The sequence below is a fragment of the Macrosteles quadrilineatus genome, unplaced genomic scaffold (assembly GCF_028750875.1).
Source record: "Macrosteles quadrilineatus isolate MER2022 unplaced genomic scaffold, UCM_ALF_1.0 Scaffold_4__1_contigs__length_99947679, whole genome shotgun sequence".
Classification (NCBI taxonomy): Eukaryota; Metazoa; Arthropoda; class Insecta; order Hemiptera; family Cicadellidae; genus Macrosteles; species Macrosteles quadrilineatus.
Genome location: NW_026542597.1, coordinates 18104688 through 18125980, shown reverse-complemented (window position 1 = coordinate 18125980; position 21293 = coordinate 18104688). Strand labels below are relative to the sequence as shown.

Here is a 21293-nt window from a genome sequence, read left to right as displayed (position 1 = left end):
TCACTAGTTAATCTCATCTTTAATTATAATTATTGTTTTAAACCTGGTTTATTACATTGTGTTTTTACTACCAGTTACTGAATATATTTGGTGTTTTTTTCTCTATAATGTTACAGATATGGCTATACTTCCGATCTTGTTATTTATGAGGTAATTCCTCGCCAGAGAACGAGATCGGATTCCAGATATTGAAACGTTTAGAAAATTCTTTTTTACTAGTCGTGATTAAAATGTTCTTCGTAGTCCTTAAAAATTTACAACATCGTAACTTTTGGCTCCAAAGGCCTCTCATGCATTTTACAGAAAGCCATTTTTATCAGATAAATATAGTTTTACAAAACACATTTTCAACTATATCACCTGTGGGGGAGTGAGCTGGTCAAGTGGTTAGAGCGCGGGACTCCGGTTCCTGGGTCCCGTGTTCAAACCCCACCAAATCACCAATGGATTTTATCTAAGTGATATTGCCGGAACCCCTAGGTCTAGCCTGAAGTAATGTGAAAAACATTCCGGGCTCGTACCTAGCGTCCTAGGACAAAAAAAAAAAAAAAAAAAAAAAAATGTCACCTGTATTAGCCAGAAGGTCCGGCCAGGACAGCTTTGTGATGACGAGGCCACCAGTCTCCTTGGTTTGGCCACTCCCAGGTGCACCACACAGCCGCATCTACAGCCTGGCCCGACCTCCGCCTTCACCTCAGGCCTCTCCGCTGGTACATCAGCACCCTCCTGGTAGAACGGACAGTCCCAGGCCAGCGCCGTCCCGCACCTCTCTGTCTCTAGCGCGTGGCCCTGGAGTGGTGGATATAATAGTGAACATAGGTACACGTCAAAGTTTTTAGACTCTTGGTTGTTAAAATTTAACGTATTTTCAGCTTTTGATTACGTAATTGTCCAATAAAACAACGCAAAAATGATAGGCAATATTCGCCCAAATATTAAGTCACCGTTTGTGAAATGGGTATAAAAAAGTCAATTTTAATAGAACCAATAGAAATCGCTAAGATATTGTACAATAAGCTATTTTATACTCAAATATAATATGTCATATTCTATTTTTATTGGTTTAAATTAACACAGACATTGTGGTTTGACTGAACCGATATTTGTTTAAAATATTGTGGTCTTGTGCAGGAAGCAAAAGCAAACTCAACCAAGTTTAGGTTTTAGCTGCTACTTTCCACTGGTTTTATTCAAATCGTTTTAAAAAGTATTCAAACGATAAAATGTTTACATTAGAAGATGCATTTTCTAGAGGAAAAAAACTAGTAAGAATTGTGTAATTTATATGTTAATGTAATGTTTACCTCTTAAAACATGTAGTTGTAAGAGTTTGTTAGATAAGTTTGAGTTAGACCTTGCAATCACGATTTGTGATGGTTTGCAAATATTCAACATTGTGTACAGTGTACATTTTGAATTTTAAAATAATATTGTTAACAATTTTTGTAAATTTATACAAAATACGTAAATTTCGTCTCATCTTCAATTCGATTTACTTAAATCTAATTACAGTTCTCTTTAAGTTAAATGTTGTGACTAGTGTCTGTTCAGCCCAAATACATGTTTACTGGTGTTATTCAACGTACCTCGCAGAACCTGGCCCCGTATCTAGGAGGAGGGGAGTCGCAGAGCCTGTAGCGGTTTCTGGTTCCTCCACTGCAGGTTGTTGTACACTGAGTCCACGAGGTCCACGAGCCCCAGCCTCCGCTCTCGGCCTCTATACAGTCAAAGGGACTTTAGTACAAGAAACATAGAGTAGCCTCTACATTCAAAGGGACCTAGTTTTAAACTATACAGTTTGCAGTTTAACAGAAGATTATAGCATGAACAGTTTATTTAAGTACCTACAATAACCCTGCATACACTTTTGCCCGAGTATATTAGAGCTTAAGAGTGATTTTATTTAAGTAATCCTTGTGAAATATTATGAACTGCATCTGTGCTTTGTTATTATCAGTGTTTATGTTGTTATTCTATTCTCTTGATATTCTCTTTATAGAATAGAAATAATATTATAGAATATCTAGGTAGAAGTGAAATGAATATCTGAATATCGCAAGACTTAAAAAGGTGAACTGATGAAGTATAACTTTGTTTTGAAATTGTAAGCCACTATGAAGTTTAAGAACCTAATAAAATCAACGTTGGCATGGATTGTGATAAGACAGTACAGATGCTACAGACATGAACCTATGTCTTTAATAGTTAGTAGTACATATACTTTTAAGATTATAATTGGCAATCCAATTAAATCTCTATAACGTTGTAGCATTTATTCACCTTGGTGTTACATTGATCCATTGATCCATACCATCTACGAATTTAATATGTCAATCCATATACTAACATACGGGATCTCTAGAATGCCCCGCTGGACTCACCATGTACAGGCAGTGTAGGCACACAGTCCATCCTGACGTCACTGACGGCGCCACTGATGGCTTGGCTGACGTAGACAAAACAATACTCTACGTATCTCTCAGTGAACAGCTCGCAGTCAAAGTTGAGAGCGTGTTGACCCCTGGTGACCCTGTGTTCGGCGATGTAGTGTAGCGTGGAGGGCGGAGCCCCCGCCGTCACGTCGGCCCGGAGTCGGCCAAACACCCTGACTCGGTCACCCGTCTCCAGAATACAGGAAGGGTACTGGAACAGCACGGGGATGCCCCCGTGTCCGTCACAGGGGAAGATGCTTCGAGCGTGGACATTGAACACAAACTTATCACTCCACTCCACCTGTGGAAATATTTTTATATAATTTGTGTGTATGCAAAAGTTAATACTTGTGTAGGTCGTATTACTAAGTGTAATGTGATTGTTTTATTTTCTGGAATTGTATAAAATATACTTCAATTTAAAGGGGGTGATGAATTTAAAATCAGAAAATGAATACTAAAGAACATTCTTATAGGAACAACACTACGCTACATTTTAAATACTCTCAAGACACGCAAACATTTTAAAAATTCAAACATACTCACAAATTTAGCTAAATCTTAATCTGTCAGTGTGTAGTTCAGTATTATAATGGTATTACGTAATTAGGAATTTATTTTCGTTAGCTAATCTAGCAAAAGTACATAGCAACTTAGTGCAGCAATAAGGTTAGTATTTTTCTGTTACCACGATAGGTTAGTTTCGATTAGGTAATATCTTGACCCATAACCCAACCTAGCCAAACCTTTGGTCCGCTAAACACACACCAACCTTAACAGTGTGGTCTTGTGGTGTGTAAGATATGAGGTGGCTGGAGGTATTGATGGTGGTGCGTAGAGCCAGCGCGTAGTGTCCTGCTAGGCCAAACAAGTTACACGCCAATGTGGTCTCCCTCAGGCTAGGGTAACCGAGAATCTGCTCCGAGTAGAGTACCTGCAGAGGGAATGTATAACGTATTCTGTTACATATGCAAAATCTGTCAAATAGGTGCTAAACATCATTAAGATACATCAATTCTTTTGAAATATAAAACTACAATATTTGGCGATTAATATATCAAGCATACATTCAAGTGATCTATCTATATATTAATAGGCAAGCATGTTTCTCTTCGTGTCTTTTTTCTACCTTTTTTCTCAGCTCGTGTGCATCGCAGAAAAAATCTACGCATACTGTTAGAAAGATATTTTTCTTTAGATGTGCAGAATACATTTACACATTAAAATAGGCTCAAATGTAAGCACAAAAAACGAATTTGAAATTTTAAAAAATTTACATGGACTTTATGAGTTGCCATGCTGGTGACGAAATAACAACGAAATATAAACAGAAACCCAAAACAAATGTAAGAAATTACAATCACATGTTTTATTAACAACATGGAGTGAAAATAGAGAAGCCTGTACCTTTGAACTACAACTAGACATTCCATACCCATGTTAAAGTTGTCACCGGTTTTTAATTAAATTCGTCGTAGTTGATGTGAGCCACCAACAGATTGCGCTGGTCTAAATGACTGATTTCTGTCGAATACACGATTTCTTTTACCAAATCTAACTTTTGGAATGTTTTATTATGAGCTACAGCAACTGTTATGACCATCACCTTTGTCAGCAACAAAAAATAAGGTAGAAAATTCAGTGATTCATTGTTGTGAACATTCTGTGACTAGCTCACACGAATACATGTTTTTAATAAAAAAAATTGCTAACTGATCCATATAGATGGGAAGTATACTTCAGTATCCAATAGTCAATACGTGTACATTACATATATGGTCGAGGTTTCGACCACTGGACGACCTCTAGGTAGAAATTAATACATTTTCTATGATTGTTTAAAACGATTTTCACATTGTTTCGGGATCTTGAATATGATCAAGGGAAAAGTATCTAAAATACAACAAGTTTAGGACACAAACCCAGTCAAAGCTGGAGTTACAAAATAACTTCCACCGAGGGTAATTTTATGGCACAAATAAAGGGCGTCAAAATGGACACGTCAGCACGAGTTTCTCCACAACTCAGGAGAGATTATCACGTTTTTGTACGGAAAATGGGGGAAGCAATAGGAATAGAAAACGGAAATGGCATCCAAAGGATGGTCTTGAAACATGGAGAAGTCATATTGTTCGTTTCAGTACGCTCTCATTCCTCAAATAACAGAAACTTTCCATGAGCAAAATTGTAACTGAAACTAATAAAATATCCACATGATTCTACATTCGTTGAAGTACCTGTTTGTGTGTAGAGTTGACACAACCCAGTGGAGAATGGCCGCAGTACACGAGATTCAGCCAAGTCTCGGGTACTAGAGACCCTATGCTGGGTTGACAGAACGTATTGTGGAACATAACTCTGGCCACCACAGGCTGCTCAGGGTATGTCTGTACAGACTTTGGCTCGGCCTCCAGAGTCACTCCCGGCCATCTGACGTCCAGAGGAACTATGTCGTCCTCTGTCTGGAATATAAGAAAACATTGATCACTGTTTTGAGCAGTTTCCTTTAAAAATGCCTAGGAACACCTAAATAGAAAATATAAAATGGATCATATCCAATAGATTTTGGTACACTAACGGTTTTTGGGTCGTATTAATCTACATTACATTGACTTAAAAACGATTTGGCTTTGATAAAATAACGCAAATTTCAGGTTCGGTTTGTTCCTAAGTAATATTTCTAACAGCTTGAGCATTATAACAAGAATAATACGATGAAGTACCATAATTTTAATGGTAACAAGAAAAGTCTTTTCGAAACCCTCACTCACAGAATGCCAGGAGGTGGTGGTGACGTCTGTCTCAGTTGTCTCGTTGTCGTCGACACTGGTCGTGGTGCTGCTGTAGGTCGAGGAGTTAGAGGTACACTCTAGGCCAGAGGCCAGCCTGAGGCCGAACTGGCCACCATGACAGATCACGCCGCAGGGAAACACCACCTACACCAGCAGTGATCATTACAGTGAATAATGCCTACGGTTTAGGGTGTAATGTACCCTTGTCAAGTAGTGAAAGTTTTTCCTTGACGACAGGAGTCTAAAGATACTATTACATCAGTGGAATATTATAAGGAAAGGTAAGATAATTTTAGTAAAATTCAAATAGAGTAACTTTAAAAGTTTGTTTTTGAGTTGTAAAGACTTTTTTTGTATTGAAACAGAAATAGAATATTATACCTTTGACGTTCCATCTGACAAATGTACTAGCAATTTTTTGTATTAAAAAATCCTTAAAAAAATTATTTAATTATTAAAATACCGAAGGTTAATGATAATATACTTCTTAAAGTTGAAAACACTTGAGTTAGCATGGCTGCAAATCTTGTAAATTTTTATTTTACCCACTAAAAAATCCTTACATAGGAAGAAAGAACTCTGTGACCTAAAACATTATTCTGTAAATTGGAACAAGATCTTCTGAAAATGACTGTGTTATAGACTGAAAGTCTTCCATCGTTGCAGACACCCATCTTCAGAGCAATTAGGTGGAATAGGTGACAAAAACAGTTACAGATTGTTACTAGCTATCTGTTATATCATGTGGTATCTGTTTCTTTGAATTTATCCGAAGATGGTTTCAAAGAGGCGACCAAATGCCAGCAAATGGTAAAATTATATATCTGTCATCCGCCTTAACCAGACGCCCTTTGAATTCATAATCTCTGATTCAACCATTCCAAAATAACACATAAACCAATGTGGATTTTTTCACATACCTGATGTAGTGGCACCCCTGGCTCCTGCACGGTAGTACCCATGATGGCTACGGTACCCAGGACTGAGTATTGGTCATCCCTCAGTCGCTCCAACAGCTGAACACATCCGGGACTGGAGACTCCTAGGACGTCCACCCTCAGATCCCCAGACAACGCCGTGTACTGACGAGGGGTCAGGATCTCACCACAAAGGCACATTTTGTACTCTGGAACCATACATGTGATTGGTAGCATACTTTTTAGTCGGAAGAATTATTTTATTATGTGAGTTGATAGTTACACTTAAACGAACCAGTATAAAAGGCAACCAGTTCTTTTATTATTGATAAAATAAAAGGATTATCTTCTCCAACCAAAGTTGTTGGTATGACAACTAGTTTTGTTCCTTTGAACCTCGTCAGATCATTTTATTCAACCCCATAATCAAAGTATTAATACATTGTGGTATGTCAAAAGATTCTAAAAAACTGCAAAAATCACAATAATCGTAGCTTGTCATGTTGATCAAATAATTAAAATGGAATAAAAAAGTGATAAAAGTGGTTAACACTGAAAAGGCTAGCCAGCACTATCTTATTACTGTCACTGACTAAACAAAACAGATTTTTTATATTTCGAATCTTTTGACACACTGCAATGCATGTTACATTGATGATTTTGTTGCATACAATGACCTAACAAACTTCTAAGGAACGAAACTAGTTATCATACCAACAACTGTGGTTGGATAAGGTAATCCTTTTATTTTATCAATAATATATTCCAACTAAGGGTCACAATGAACAATTATAATAATATATTTTATTATAGCTAGAAAAAGGTTCGATAAAGTACATCTATTTCATTTTGACCTACCTTTAGGTATATATAGTCAATGGTACTATACATCAGTATATGTATATTACTTCTATACAAACGTGCTCTAATTAGCCTTGTATATGAAAAGGAAAAGGTTAACACTCACAGAGATTTCTTCCCTTTAAAATAATGCTTTCACCTTTTTTGTTTTTATTTATTTATTCATTCCAGCGGTTTCTCCATGAACACAATTTTGTCTAAGACTATATTTACAGGTTGAAAGTTGTATGGTAGGCGATGTGGCAAAAACCTAGCTTACAACATGTTTACCTTCAGTCTGGTTTGGTAAAAAATTTATTGTATTTGACCGATATTTTTTAGTTATAATGTATTCTAAAATTGGCTACAACTTTGAAATTGAAATGGAATGGCTACTTCTGTTACAGTCGAAGTTAACACTGATCAGTGAAGAAGTATTACAAACAAAACTCTAAAGGAGTGCATTCTAAAATTATACATTCCAAAAGAGTAAACATCAAAACCCTTTTCAAAAGCAATCAACTTTTGATTTTCAATTCCCTCATCCGAGGCTGTGAAATCGATAGGCCCTCAACAATACTCGTATTTCTTTAGGCGGGGAAATTTCATCACCAGACATTGCTTTCCTTTGCACCAATATGTTCTTTATTTGATTCACCGACTCTTCTGGGATGAAATTGAATGGTGTTGTAGCCCCCAGCTAAAAGTAAGATCCGCATATCATTCCGAAAAAATTTTAAAATTTCAGTGTGAGTTTTAAAAAGTCTTACAATTTTGTGCGTGTAGTATTCATATTAATTCTAAAATGTTTTCATACAAATATACTTGATAGTTAAATATGCTCAAAAAGAACCATTACATCGTACATGTGTGTAATTAATATCCACGTTTAAAATAGTTTTTCGGAAAGTAAAACAAATCCAATAACACATGAATCATATTTATTTTGACTTATATTATTGACTTACAAGACGGTTTACAGATATAGAAAGATCATAAGTGGGAAAAAATTGGAGTGTCCAATCAAAATCGATCACTACTTACCATATTTTACATAGGTTTACGTTTGTGAGTCAAAGGCTTAAGTTTAAGGTTGTTTCAATATTTATTAGACATATTTTTAATTGCCTTCCGTAGGTTTCATAACACGCCCAATGCTGGTCAAGACGTCACTCTACATATTTTTAAAAACAAATTTCATTCTATGGGGGATGTGGGTTATATTACAGTTGATCGGTTTATTTGTAGTAAATGAAAGATGTAATCATAAGTTTTACCTGAGACAGCAAATAACAGAAGTAGTATCCGAAAGAGATTAACAGATGTCATAGTGCGGACATCCCGCTACTCTGTTGCGTCACCCTCACATGGCAATCTGAAACAATAGAATACCTATTTACAATGAATTTGTACCTAAAGGGTTAAAAAACAAAATATTTGATATGAATAGAAATAGACATTCCACTATGTTAAGGTTGTAGCCAGTTTAAAAATTAAAATTAACATTGTTTCAAAACGCAGTAATATTGTTAATTGATGAAAATCATTTCGGTCACCAAGCCATTCGGCACTTAAAAATTAAACTATTTTTTTACAAAGATATAAGTGTATTGGTATTTTTTTATGCAAAAAAGGTTAAACATGTATTACAAACAAATCAATATAATACTGTTTATTGACTCCTGCAGCATTATGGATGATAACAATATATTAAAATTTTATCTTCCAAAATTTAAATACGAAAATATAAACTCGATTTATTGCTTACAAATCTCTATACAAAAATTCAGTAGATTAATATATTTCGAGTAGCATAAAAAAAAAAACACCTACCACCCCTGCATCATAAATGGTTTGTAAATTAAATTTATCTTTTTTCTTGTCCTGTAAGTAAGGGGGCTTGACAAATGAGCCATTCTCCCACAGGAAGTGTCTCAGGAAGGGAATGTAGTGAGTGGCTTAGCCTGAGGGTGGATGACATAAGGGATATCCTTCCTGTGAAAAGAGTCACCTTTTGTATATCCAACGCTGAAAAACGTCGATTTCCCTCTTTCATAATAAAAAGGATATAAATTTTCAAGCAGTTGAGCAGTTATCACAATGGCACTAATTAAGCTTTTGAAGTGTGGAATGAACGTATTAATGAACCTATTTTACTGATTGATTAGTGTTTATCTTATAAACTCGGTATGAAATATGGTGATGGTGGTTACGTGTAATTATGTATGGTAAAAGCTGACAAATATATAAGTTTAAAATATATTTAACGTGATTAAAAAAGTACACAATATTTAAAGTTAGATAATTGATTATCAAAACGTATCAATGAACTTAATTAGTTAAACGAATATTATATTCAAAATCCAAGTATCAAGACAACTTAATGTATGTTTGTGTATGGATTTACAAAAAATGCATTCTGTTCTTGTTCAATTTTATAGGAAAAAGCGTAGTACATAGAAACCCCCTTACTTAAACATCCAGGGTTAAATCTTACATTACACTGTTTTGAAATAATATTTAAATAATAATCATATAGTTATTTAGTTATTTAGTAAATAAAACTGTGAAACGAATAAAATACACCATAATAACTACCCAAATAATGAATACGTATATAAGATATCAACATAAAATATTGTGATATTTAATTAATATAACAATAGATAAAACATACATATAACTTAAATGTTTGTATCATACCTGAAGCCATCCCTGAAAGAACATAGGCAATAGATTAAAATGAAATGGATTATAATGGATCTAAAATGATAACAATAAGATTGGAAAAGGTAATAGTTAAGTAAATTATTACAATATCAAGATAGATGCACTTTGTTTTAAGCTACTCGTTTTCAACTTTTTATCTCCAGACCATAAGCTTATTTGTATTAATATTAAGAACAGACATAGCAATAATCAATTTTAATAACCTGTGACATATACAGAGGGTGGTAAAAAATTTAACTTGGATTTAAAAACGCTAAAATTCAATAAATATATTTATTATGTGTTATTATTTTCAATGGGCCCCCTTTGAATGGATACGATATTTTTTCAATGATACTACTAAAAAGAATTAAGTCGGATTTGATTCAAATTTAAGAACTAGAGTTTGGTATGGAAAGGATTTGGTTAAATCACCAGGCACATTCACTTTTAGTGGGGTTTCCTTTTAAATAAAGCTCTTTCAATAATGGCAGAAGGATATATTGGCGGAACGCCTAATGTTCTAAGTAAAATGAATTAATACTTAGAAAACAGAATGCTTAGTTAAAATTTGTTGAATTTTTTTTTAATTAAAGATCTTATTATTGTAACCTATTTTTGGCTCATTGTAAACTTCACAGGCAGATTTATAGTTCTTGAATTTCTTGAATTCTTGTTCAATACCGAATTGATATTATCATTATACTATGAAATATTTTCCATTTTAATTTTATAATCATTTTGAGCTATAATTTTGCTTTTCATTATTTTCTGGTGTAGCATTTTGAATTAACAATTGAGAAAAAAATAATTAAACCACAAATTGTTTTCATAATTAAACTAGTTTTAACGCTGGACTAAATTATAGCTCTAGTATAGGTGAAGATTAAGAAATTCGGTTAAACTGAATAATTAGAAAGCTAAGTGTAGCACAGATAAGTTTTTAAATGATAAATGTTATACAAGTTATACGTTTATAAATGTATTGTAAACTAAAAAATAGGAAAAATCCAGTAACGAGCCGATTAGGGATTTAGGAAATTTTCTCTTCTTAATCATTTGCACGTACGGTAGTGTAATAAAACAAGTTGTTTTAACATTAACATGGAAGTTTTAGTTGTCCTATTAGTTTAGTCCTATTATATATAGAAAACAACCAAGTTGTTTTACTTTTATCGCAGAAATTATCTTTTAAATCGTGGACCTGGTAACAATAGAGAAAAACCAATAAATATCAAAACTATAGTCAAGGATGAAAAAGTATTTTCTTCTTGAAGATTTAGCTAGCAAATCGATCAAAAGAAACACAGAAAAGGTTCAAATATTCAAGTGCCAAATGGAAAGTGTCCTTCCACACAAGGGTTAGTTGAGTGCTTTGCCTTCTTCAAGCAGACCCTCTTTACACAACTCCAGGAGTCAGGAATCTTAAGGATGCGTTGAGATTGTTGTGATGGTATTATATAAACTAAAACATATTTTCATATTATGCAAGTCTAATCTTTTTACTGAAAATTATTTTTCAGTAAATTTAGCCTATATTTCCAACCATAAAAAAAATTCATGAAAGAATGAATGTCTATGAAATTACCTTTATTTGAGAAAAATATTAAATTAAATATGCGATACTATTTTTACTAAAAAACTAAACAGATTTTGTAAGGTTGTTTACAATTAAACCAATAAATGTACACTTACGTTATTTATTTTCAGGATCTTGAGGTGCTGAAACAAAAATAAAAGTTAAGTTAAAAGCTATATGAAGATAATTGGTCTTTTACAAAACTTTTACAAAAATACAGTTAAATTCAATTAATCAAACAACAATGTTTAGTCAACAGGAATGTATCTCCTTAAAATCAAAACAAGCTTAAGTGTGTTGCTATAGGGTGTGGTGTTATGAACCTCCATTTTTCAAATAAAAAACTATTTAACGTTTATCAGCAAGCCAATAAAAATAGAAATAAGTTTTAAATTGGTTTTAGTGCTACGTCTTATTTCTGAATTATGATAATTTGTTGATTTCCTTGATCTTTGGTCCTTTGTAAAGATCCGTCTAAAACCATGTAATTTATTACCATTAGTTCCCTTCTTATCTTTCACCGTCCATAGTGCTTGGTTTTCATCAACCAATAGCTATAATTGATGACGTTACTGAAATCTAACTTGTACATTAAAAGAATGAAGCCATCGGAAGAAATTTCATTTCATACATAAGGTACTGATTTAAAAAAATGCTAAAACCAAACTAAAGAAAAGTATAAACGTTAACTTGAATAGTATATTAAAATTCAATCGTCAATATGAGAAATAATCTACAGAATTTCCTTTTGGATTGAAAACATTCATTCCCGACCTTTACCCAAATAATGGGCTATAGTAGAACGTTGGCACGTCTCGTCTTTACTGGGGCTGGTTGTTATCTAATGATGTCGTGTTCAATATGTAGAGGTTAGGGTTCTCGGTACGAACGTTTATAAAAACTTAACAAAAAGTAAACCTCGGATTTTTTTTACAGTTTTTTTACTTAGGTTATATGCTTTTCCGTGTTTAATTACAGAGCGAAAGTGCCATTCCTTACGTGTAACTTGAACTTCTTCCAACAATTCAATAAGTGAGGATTCCATAAGTATAATATTTAAAACAGGTGCCACAAATATTCCACAATAAACTCATAAGAAAAATAATAAAACTCAACTTAGCCTACTGGTTGACTATGATTGAATTGTTGTGTGACTGGTTCTATATTTTTATGACAGTTGCTATTCAATTTACAACCACGGGAATTAAGGCATTATTATTTGTACTATCATCATTACTGAAATATTAGTTTTATTATTGACTAACGTCCTTTTTTAAGTATATAAACTAAAATCCTACAAAAAGGGTGAATATATAGTATTAAGCAGTAAAATATTACAAACAAACTGGCTAAAACATAACGTAGCCTTAATATGTCGGATACGAAAAAAGTAACGAAATCACCAACGTAGTCTTACGGCACTAATGAATGCGGCTACTAATTAAAATAACGAACGCAAATAACAACCGGAGGAGGAAAATGTGTTGATGGTCAGATAACAACCACCAGAACCAATCAGGCAACCACAACCCTACAACCCCTAGTGCTTAGTACTACAATAACGATCATATTGGATGGTAACATACGTTAACCTTTGGAACCAATTGTTTGGTGATATAACATCAATTACTGCATCGTACAATGATAATGATCTGAGATAAAAATATATGGATGGAAAAAAGTCTTCTGAAGTGCTGTGAAAGCACACCATAGCTGTCAATTTATTGAAATTTATTGTGAATTAACTCTTGAAAAATTTCAACTGATAAAAAACCCAACGGGGTATAAAGGGTTTGCTTAATGTTGTAGCTTACTTGGTGGTTGACGAAAGTTAATTGTGGTATAAATAATGTTTATTGATTATTTAGGTAATATTGGACAGTAAAACCATATTTAATATTAGCTTGAGAAGAATTAAAGTATTTTTCTGAAAGTATTTTAGAAAATATGTTCGATGAATTGCATTTAACTCTTTATGCTACGTTATATTCTATTTTATGGTGTTCAACTTTTTAGGTAGGTATAAGATAGGTCTCTAAATAGGTAAAATATTAAGTGGTAAAATATTAGATAAAAAAATTAAAGTGTAACTAGTTTCAAGCTGGATTTCAGCCTACACGAACACCAATGCCAATGCACTTTTAGGCCACACTACATAAAACAAGTTGTTACTATAATTATGTACACATTTGAAAAAGGGTACAGAACCATGTTATAGTAGAAGAAAATCCCTTTATTTTATAAAATAAATTCAATTGATTTTTTCTGCGTTGACACCACAGCCAATGAATTATTGAACCAAAGTTGAAGTTGCTGTTACAGGAGTTATATATCAAAACTCAAGTTCCACACCATTGACTTCAGAGAGGTTGTCCATGGCAACACAAGATACATGAAAGCAATGCTTTATAAAATGCATCCGATTTCCACTTATCTTTACTGCAGTACGAAACAAAGTTTTTCGATTCAAACTGTAAGAAATATTCAACGCGGTAAGTATTAAAAGAATGACTATACAGTATTTCAATCACAAATTTAATTAGACAATTTAACTGTCCAATTTTATTTTTATAAAGCTGGATATTATAGTTTACCGGTATTTATATTTTATTAGTGGCCATCCAGTGGTCGAAAACTGTACCAAAAATATAAGTATGTAATGTACAGACTTCTCTAATTCCACCCCACGCTGTAAATAAAACATGTGATTGGAATTTATTTTGTTTTCATTTGTTTCGATTTTCCGTTTATATTTCGTCACCAGCATAGCAACCCATAAGGACAATGTAAATTCTTTCAAATATTAAATTAAATTTTTGTGTTTATTTTTTAGCCTATTTGAATTTATAAAGGGATTCTGCACACCTACAGGAAAATATCTTTAACAGTATGCGTAGATTTTCCCTACGATGCACACAAGCTGAGAAAAAAGGTTTTATTTATTTATTTAAAGAAACATGCTCGCTTATTAATATGTAGAAGATTTTACCACATTATTTTTCTACCACATTATATAATGTAGTCTATTAACATAAATTTCTTCAACCTTTTCATGACTTGTTTCTTTGGCAGAACTGTTATAAGACTAGTCTGTATTCAACATATTTTTCACTTCATGCGTTTTAGTGTTATTTTCTACGGTGGCCAACACATCCTTTACATTAGAATTTTATTGTTTATTATTTAAAAATAATTCAAGTAGTTTTAGATTTCGGAAATGAATCAAACAAAAAGTTAGAATATTACCAATAGCATAACAATACACTGTTAAACATATTAAAAGGTTTAAATTTGTACAATGGTCGTATAAATATCAATATCTATACGGGTTCAGATCAGGGATCTAAGTCTCAACCTTAGTCCAGTAACAGAGTTGTTTAAATGCATGACGTTCCTCAGCAGGTTGGCCGTGTCTTTGTGGCTTATGTAACATTCTCAATCTAGTTCTCCTTTAATCAATATAAAACTTCCTTTATAAAACTATAAATAATATTCCAGGATGTCATTTGATATGAATTTTAGTTGTAAGTGTCATATTTGAGTATTAGTTTAGCTAAGCTATAAATGGCCTGTTTTCGTCCCATGGCGTTAAATATAAAAGTTCACTAATTTTTTTACTTTAAGCTCTGATTATCTTCTATCTACCATTTCGTAATCCCTCACCATAAAATAGTTTTTCATCACTCTGTATTCGAAAATAGCCCATTTTCATACACCAAAAACAAATCGTGATCAGCTGACTTATCCTGACAAACATTACTTTCGCTACATAAACATTACTTTCGCTACCCAAACAATACTTTGCCTGACATAAACAGTTACAACTAAAGTTTTTTTTTTGTTTTAGCGAATTTCCCTATAGGGAAGTAGCTATTACCGTAGGTCTCATGGTAAGACTTAGGCCCGGGACCAATTTACTTTTTCATTTTGATGTCCCCAGAGGCCAAAAACACCATTCGTTCAAATTTTTATATATGTATATATATATATATATATATATATGTGTCCGTGAACACGATAACTTGAGTAATTTTTATCCGATTTTGATGAAATTTGGTTTGAAGGTGTAAGGCGGGATAAACTTGAATGAGTTCGCGATCCAGCATGATCGGACCATGGGAACAGGGTTTTATGGGGGTTTTATGGGGTGAAAATAGGTTTTTCTCACTTTTGACCCTCAAAACACAAAATTTCCCAATTTTTCTCTAAACCTTCTTAAAGAGTTTAAAAAAACAAACAATTCAGTATATCAAAGTGTTTTTGTACGGTTATTGGTTACGGAGAAAACTAAAAAAATGGTAAATTTAAAATTCCCATGTTATTCTTATGGAGAATATTGTAAAATGTTGTAGTTTGCTTGTTTATGGATATTTTTTGATCAAACTTGGCAAATTTATTTATTTTATAGTAAGCTATCAATATTTTACTAAAAACACACTTTATTAGTTTCCTTGTATTAGCAAACCTAGGTACTCGTTAAACCTAATATTATTTAAATAGATCAATTGAAAATCAATTCAGCCAAATGGAAATTCGCTTAGGTGGCAGGCTTGCTGATGCGGGGGTATTTTTTTTTAAGTTTGATGAAGTAGTTTTGTGCATTTTGATGAAAAGTATCGTTCAATACTCGTCATGAAAGTCCCCCATTTCAATTTCGAAATGGGCCACTTTCGTGACTAGAAGTGAAATATACTATTACCGTGTTATTTTATCGTAATTCCATTTTTTATTTTTGCTACAGTATTTATCCCTTGGTGTCTACATAATACATTATCTATAAAAACCAGCAGGTGTATGCACTGGATGTTTCGTCTGATTGTTCTCGTATGGTATTTTTTATAAAGTAAGTAGTTTTCTGAGTCAAGTTAAGGTCTTAAAGGTATTAAGCAAAGATGGAATATTTGGAAATGCAATTAAAACAAATATATATGAAACAGTCAATTAGAAACGAAGAAACAAAAATTACAAAGTAGAAAAACGAACTACAAGAAAACCAAATTAAAACTAACATATCATTTCACGCTCAACAGAGTATAACGACAGCAATATCTAAAATTCGAGCTTAAATATTTATTTTTATTGCTTTTACACAAGATTCAAAATTTTATTGTGAATTATGTGCTCCAAATGTGAGTTGGAAAACTAAGTGACGATGAATTTTGTCTTTTAAAATAGATACTAGTAAAGATGTTAATTTTACATCGCTTACATAAGAAGAAAGCTATTATCGTGTTCTAGTATCAATGATAATTTATTCACACTCCTTCAACGTGACACATGTCAAAGAAAAAAATCTTTTTAAAAAATGTGGCATTACGAAAAAATACCATTCCAAAGAATTGTTTCAAAGACAGTTTTATATTTCTTATACAGTTTACAAATCTCCTGGCTCTCTTAGTTTTGTACTTTTTTGAGGGTCTCAGTCTTGCGCACCTTGGTCAACAACCTCCCCCTGTGATCGGTCAAGACCTTAACCTTCAAAATTGGATTGGGATTACTCCCCCACCCCTGAACCTTGCGTCCCCAACAGACCAATAAAGAGTCAGTTCATTTTGGCCCTTACTTCCTGTACGTGTTATTTCGAGGATATTCATTTAAATGTCATGTAACAAATTTCGATAGAGCGGGGCTTCATTATTAGCAAATATTATTATTATTTTATTTACTAAGAAAATGAGTGTATGGGATATAACTGGGATATGATACCTTAAAAACCCTGGCTAAGAATCTAGGTTGCCTTAGATGAGTTTATGGGAAATACAAATTATGATTACTGGATTGTAATTAATTTGTATTGTAGATCCTCAAAAGGAATAAATAATGTAGAAAATATGGGATAGTTACCTAAGTTAAAATTTAAAATTATTAGTATATAACTCACAAATTCACAATCTGTATAAATAATCAGCAGTGTTGGAAGACTGCAGGGTATTTAAGCAATGTGTTGACTATAGCATTTTTCCTCTCACAGCAAGAAGAGAGTATATCAGCTTCAATTGTAGTAACTGATCCATAACTTACTAAATTCAGGATATTTCTGCTTGATACCCCTGAAAATAATTTATAATATTCTATGATATAAATACTAACCTTAATTAAAACAAATAGTTTGGCGAGCATTTCTAGGAATGGTTGGAATTTAATTATCTCGAAATCAACGAAATTCCAAAAGAAATACGTTGTTTGCCCTAATGAAAATGTTCTTTAACTATATTATGAAAGGGTGTATTGTGAAAGGCAAACCAATTTTCGTAAACCATGTATAAAGGAAAGTAAAAAATAAGTGTAAATTATAAAAGGTAAATATCTGAGCTTATAAAAAGAGTATCAACAAAAAAATATTTTATTACAAGCTGTTGCTAAGCTGTATGTCAGAGTTTTTTAAAAATTGAAGAACCTTCAAACCGTTGATGATAAAAATATTTTTTTAACAGTTTAGAGCAATATACAAACGGATAAAACACAGCTGCAAACAGTTGAAACTATATTTAAAAATAAGCCACCAACAGATTCTTTAAGTTATTCAACTTATGAATCCTTTAAACATATGTGTGATCGATAACCACTTTTTGACTTGCTTTGTCTTGTAACCTAACACAACAACAAGTTTTTTAAAACTAATTTTTAAAGACTGGCAGCTTCGTAACTTATTTGTATTATTGCGTATAAAGATAACTATTTATTTCCAAAACTAAGTTCGTGTCTAGAAGATACTTTCCCCCCCCCCTACATCCTTATCGACCTTTACTTTCGTTAACTTCTACGTAGAATTGAATTATATGTTGCTTCTGATCTTTGGAGCATCATAAGTTCTTCAAATATCCCCTCTTGTCTTCGGCCTCAACCAATATTACTTTCTCGGTAAAAGTCTATCAGTGTAAGTTTCAACCATGTTCTATAATATAGCTTGAATATTGGTTCCTTTCTAGGAAAGAATGGAATCATAATATTATTGTAATACACATATTACACATATTATGTCCTAAAACTAGGATGTTTCGAACAATAAGGAGAACGTTGTTGGAATTATTTCAAGTCACTGTAAGCGCAAAATGTAGGCCTACTCATTTTAGAGTATATAGTAATTCAATTTCATTTATTTTCGAATTAGGCCTATTTGTCGTAATTTGTTTTCATAATATTAATTGCTAGTATTAATTAATAATTGGTACAAATTACTCGTACGTTAAATTTAATATCGAAAATCCTAATTTATAGAAAACTATTATATTTCTGATTAATACAGAAATATTCTAAATTTCAAAACATCGTATTGAATAAGTTGTGACATATTTATTTTTAGGTAGGTATGCCCGCTGGAAATTGTATAGTTGTGAAGTTAGCGTACCCACTTTGTATGCCTCGTAACTCTTTTATTTTTTGAGAACTAACGTAAATATTGGAGAACTATCGAGAACTAACGAAGAACTAACGATTGGTATATAGATATAGGCATTTATAGTAAAAAAACTGTTCCCGCTGGAAATTGTACAATTGTGAAGTTAGCGTACCCACTTTGTATGCCTCATAACTTTTTTATTTTTTGAGAACTAACGAAAAAATTTGGGAACTATCGAGGACTAACGAAGAACTAACGATTGGTATATAGATGTAAACATTTCTCCTCAGAATACGGCCCGTGCTAGAACCCGGAAGTGTGAAGTTAGCGTACCCACTTATAATCAGCTATAACTTTTTTATTTTTTGAGAACTAACGAAAAAATTTGGGAACTATCGAGAACTAACGATGAACTAACGATTGGTATGGTCAAAAGTGGATACGCTAATATGGGTACGCCAACTTCACGGACCTAGGTATCTGTTATGCAAATAACATTGCTTAAACCAATGGGAAAGAAATCAGCATCGCAAAGCACATAGTTTTTTCATCATAATAATTGTCATTCGCTGAAAAATTAATTTTGTATAATTTTGGTTGTAATTTGTGTTTCCATTCATTTTTTATTATGAAAATTTTATATTAATGTTCTTAGTTCAAGGTAAAATGAACAATACACCTTTGGTACATTCCGTCCAGATGGGTTTCACAGCTGTGTTCAGTCAGCTGTTCTGCCCTTTCTCCTTTGTAACAACTAGTCCATCTCAATATATCCGTTGGGTGACAACTTTAATAGACCCTCAGCTTTTCAGCCAATGAATTTGTTATAAAATACATAATTGTTCAATCAGTTATGTAAGAGCTAATCGATAAATTGAGTGTATGATATAGCAAAAGGTAGAATAGCGTACTAAATTGATTGTAAATGTTACTATTTCATTAATTTACTGTAATTGGAACAGGTTTCCATACTGAAAGATCCAAGATGGATATTTGTTATGAAATGATTAATCGTGTTAATTTAGAGCAGCCTTATGTTTTAAAAAGTACCTACAGTTGTATTTTATAAATTACTAATCCAAGTTCATATTACTATTATTAGTCACAAAAACACATTTACAAATGTGTTGTGTTTAATTTGTCATTACAGTTAAACCTATCTTCAGTTCGAAAAGACAATAGCTTAGTTGCTGTATTTTGAAGTTTAGAAAGAATTATTGAATTCAACCTACAACTTCAATGATTAGCACTCTTTAACTATTTTATCTGGGAATTATGCTCATATTGCCCTGTTAGCACACTAACGTAAGTAAAAACCTTGGTTATTTTATTTTTGATTTATAAGCTGAAAGTCTTTAGTAAACTGCACAAGAGTGGTGAGGCAGATCAACTAAACACAAGTTCTAAGCCTTTGTTACAAGTCTACTGCCTTATCTGGCGTCGCTATGTTGGTATTAACTTCATTGCAGGATACTCTACCCTTATAATCCCTGACTTAATGTAGTTAATCCACCTTTATAAAACGTAAGACCACAGTAGAGTCAATTGAGAAGAAACTATACAACTAAATCCCACAGCACCTTATCATAAATTTAGTCCCTATAGCACCGAGTTCAACTTAGTGTTAAGATTTTGAAACCGCCCTGCCCCTGATGAGCCTTTTCTTTTACATTGCTAAATAGCATATTATTCTAAAGGCCCACAGAACCAAATTATCATCCAGAGTGTCTAAAAGTAGAGAGTTGGAATATAATATTCATTGCTTCAAGGTGAAATGGCATCGAATCCTGTTTAAAAATGTTTAAAAATTCATACTGTGGCAATTTTGAAAAATCCAGAAATTATAAAAAGGAATCTTTTTTATTGGAAATATCGAGCCTAACACAAAATAAAACTAACTAACTCCATACTTCAACTTTATTTGAAATTCATTTAGGTTTTTTTATTTAATACATTGTTTGTATTTCTATTTGTTAGTAGGCTACTCGTCTATTTATAATATCATTTTGACTCAAATGATAGCGGAGAGAATACTATTATATTCAATTGCTATTCAAAAGATCTGCAGCCCTTGAGTAAGTTATACTTGAAATAGTATCAATTTCTTCCCCGAGACTCAATAATAAAGGTTGTCACCACACGACGCTCTCTGAAATTACTTCTTATAATATTATCCTGATAAACTAAATAGTATAGAGAAAAACATATACTATTTCCATTTCAACATTCCAACACTTTACATCATTTTTCTATTATTTTCTAATAAACTACAACAAAGAGAATTATAAAACTTGTATTGTATACGTAGGTAATACTCTGAACGATATAAGTGTTGGTGCAATTTGCTTACTTAACGTATTTATTCATTCATTTATTCATATCAACGGATACACCATTTACAAAATATGTGTTTTAAGCACATGATCAGAATGAAAAGATAACAAAATAATAACAAGATAAGTTACATGATGACCATGAAACAAAGCAGCATTGCAACAAAAAATAATAACAAGAAAACAACAACGTGATAAAAATTACAGACAATAACATTAACAAAGTATTGTACAGATAATAACAAAAAAATGTAATATTAATTTGGACTTCAGAAAAAGCATATAGATTTTGAAAGTAACAACAACAAATATCTCCTCAAGATTTAACAAAATATAAACTATGATGACATTT

At 32.5% G+C, this 21293-nt stretch overlaps 1 protein-coding gene across 3 annotated transcripts in view; it reads right to left on the bottom strand.

Moving 5' to 3' along the window:
• LOC128991874 (uncharacterized) overlaps positions 1 to 21293 on the bottom strand; it is a 244905-nt gene that overhangs the window by 5870 nt on the left and 217742 nt on the right. For 2 of the 3 annotated variants that reach the window (XM_054415122.1, XM_054415121.1), the window contains 9 exons: positions 11386 to 11412; positions 8259 to 8356; positions 6145 to 6350; positions 5204 to 5368; positions 4670 to 4894; positions 3205 to 3366; positions 2382 to 2733; positions 1587 to 1717; positions 568 to 789 (listed from right to left, as the gene is read on the bottom strand). In XM_054415122.1, coding sequence (XP_054271097.1) covers positions 568 to 789; positions 1587 to 1717; positions 2382 to 2733; positions 3205 to 3366; positions 4670 to 4894; positions 5204 to 5368; positions 6145 to 6350; positions 8259 to 8310 — 1515 coding nt within the window. In that variant the 5' untranslated portion in view covers positions 8311 to 8356; positions 11386 to 11412. The remainder of the gene's footprint in view (positions 1 to 567; positions 790 to 1586; positions 1718 to 2381; positions 2734 to 3204; positions 3367 to 4669; positions 4895 to 5203; positions 5369 to 6144; positions 6351 to 8258; positions 8357 to 11385; positions 11413 to 21293) is intronic. The other variant, XM_054415123.1, reaches the window with a different exon arrangement.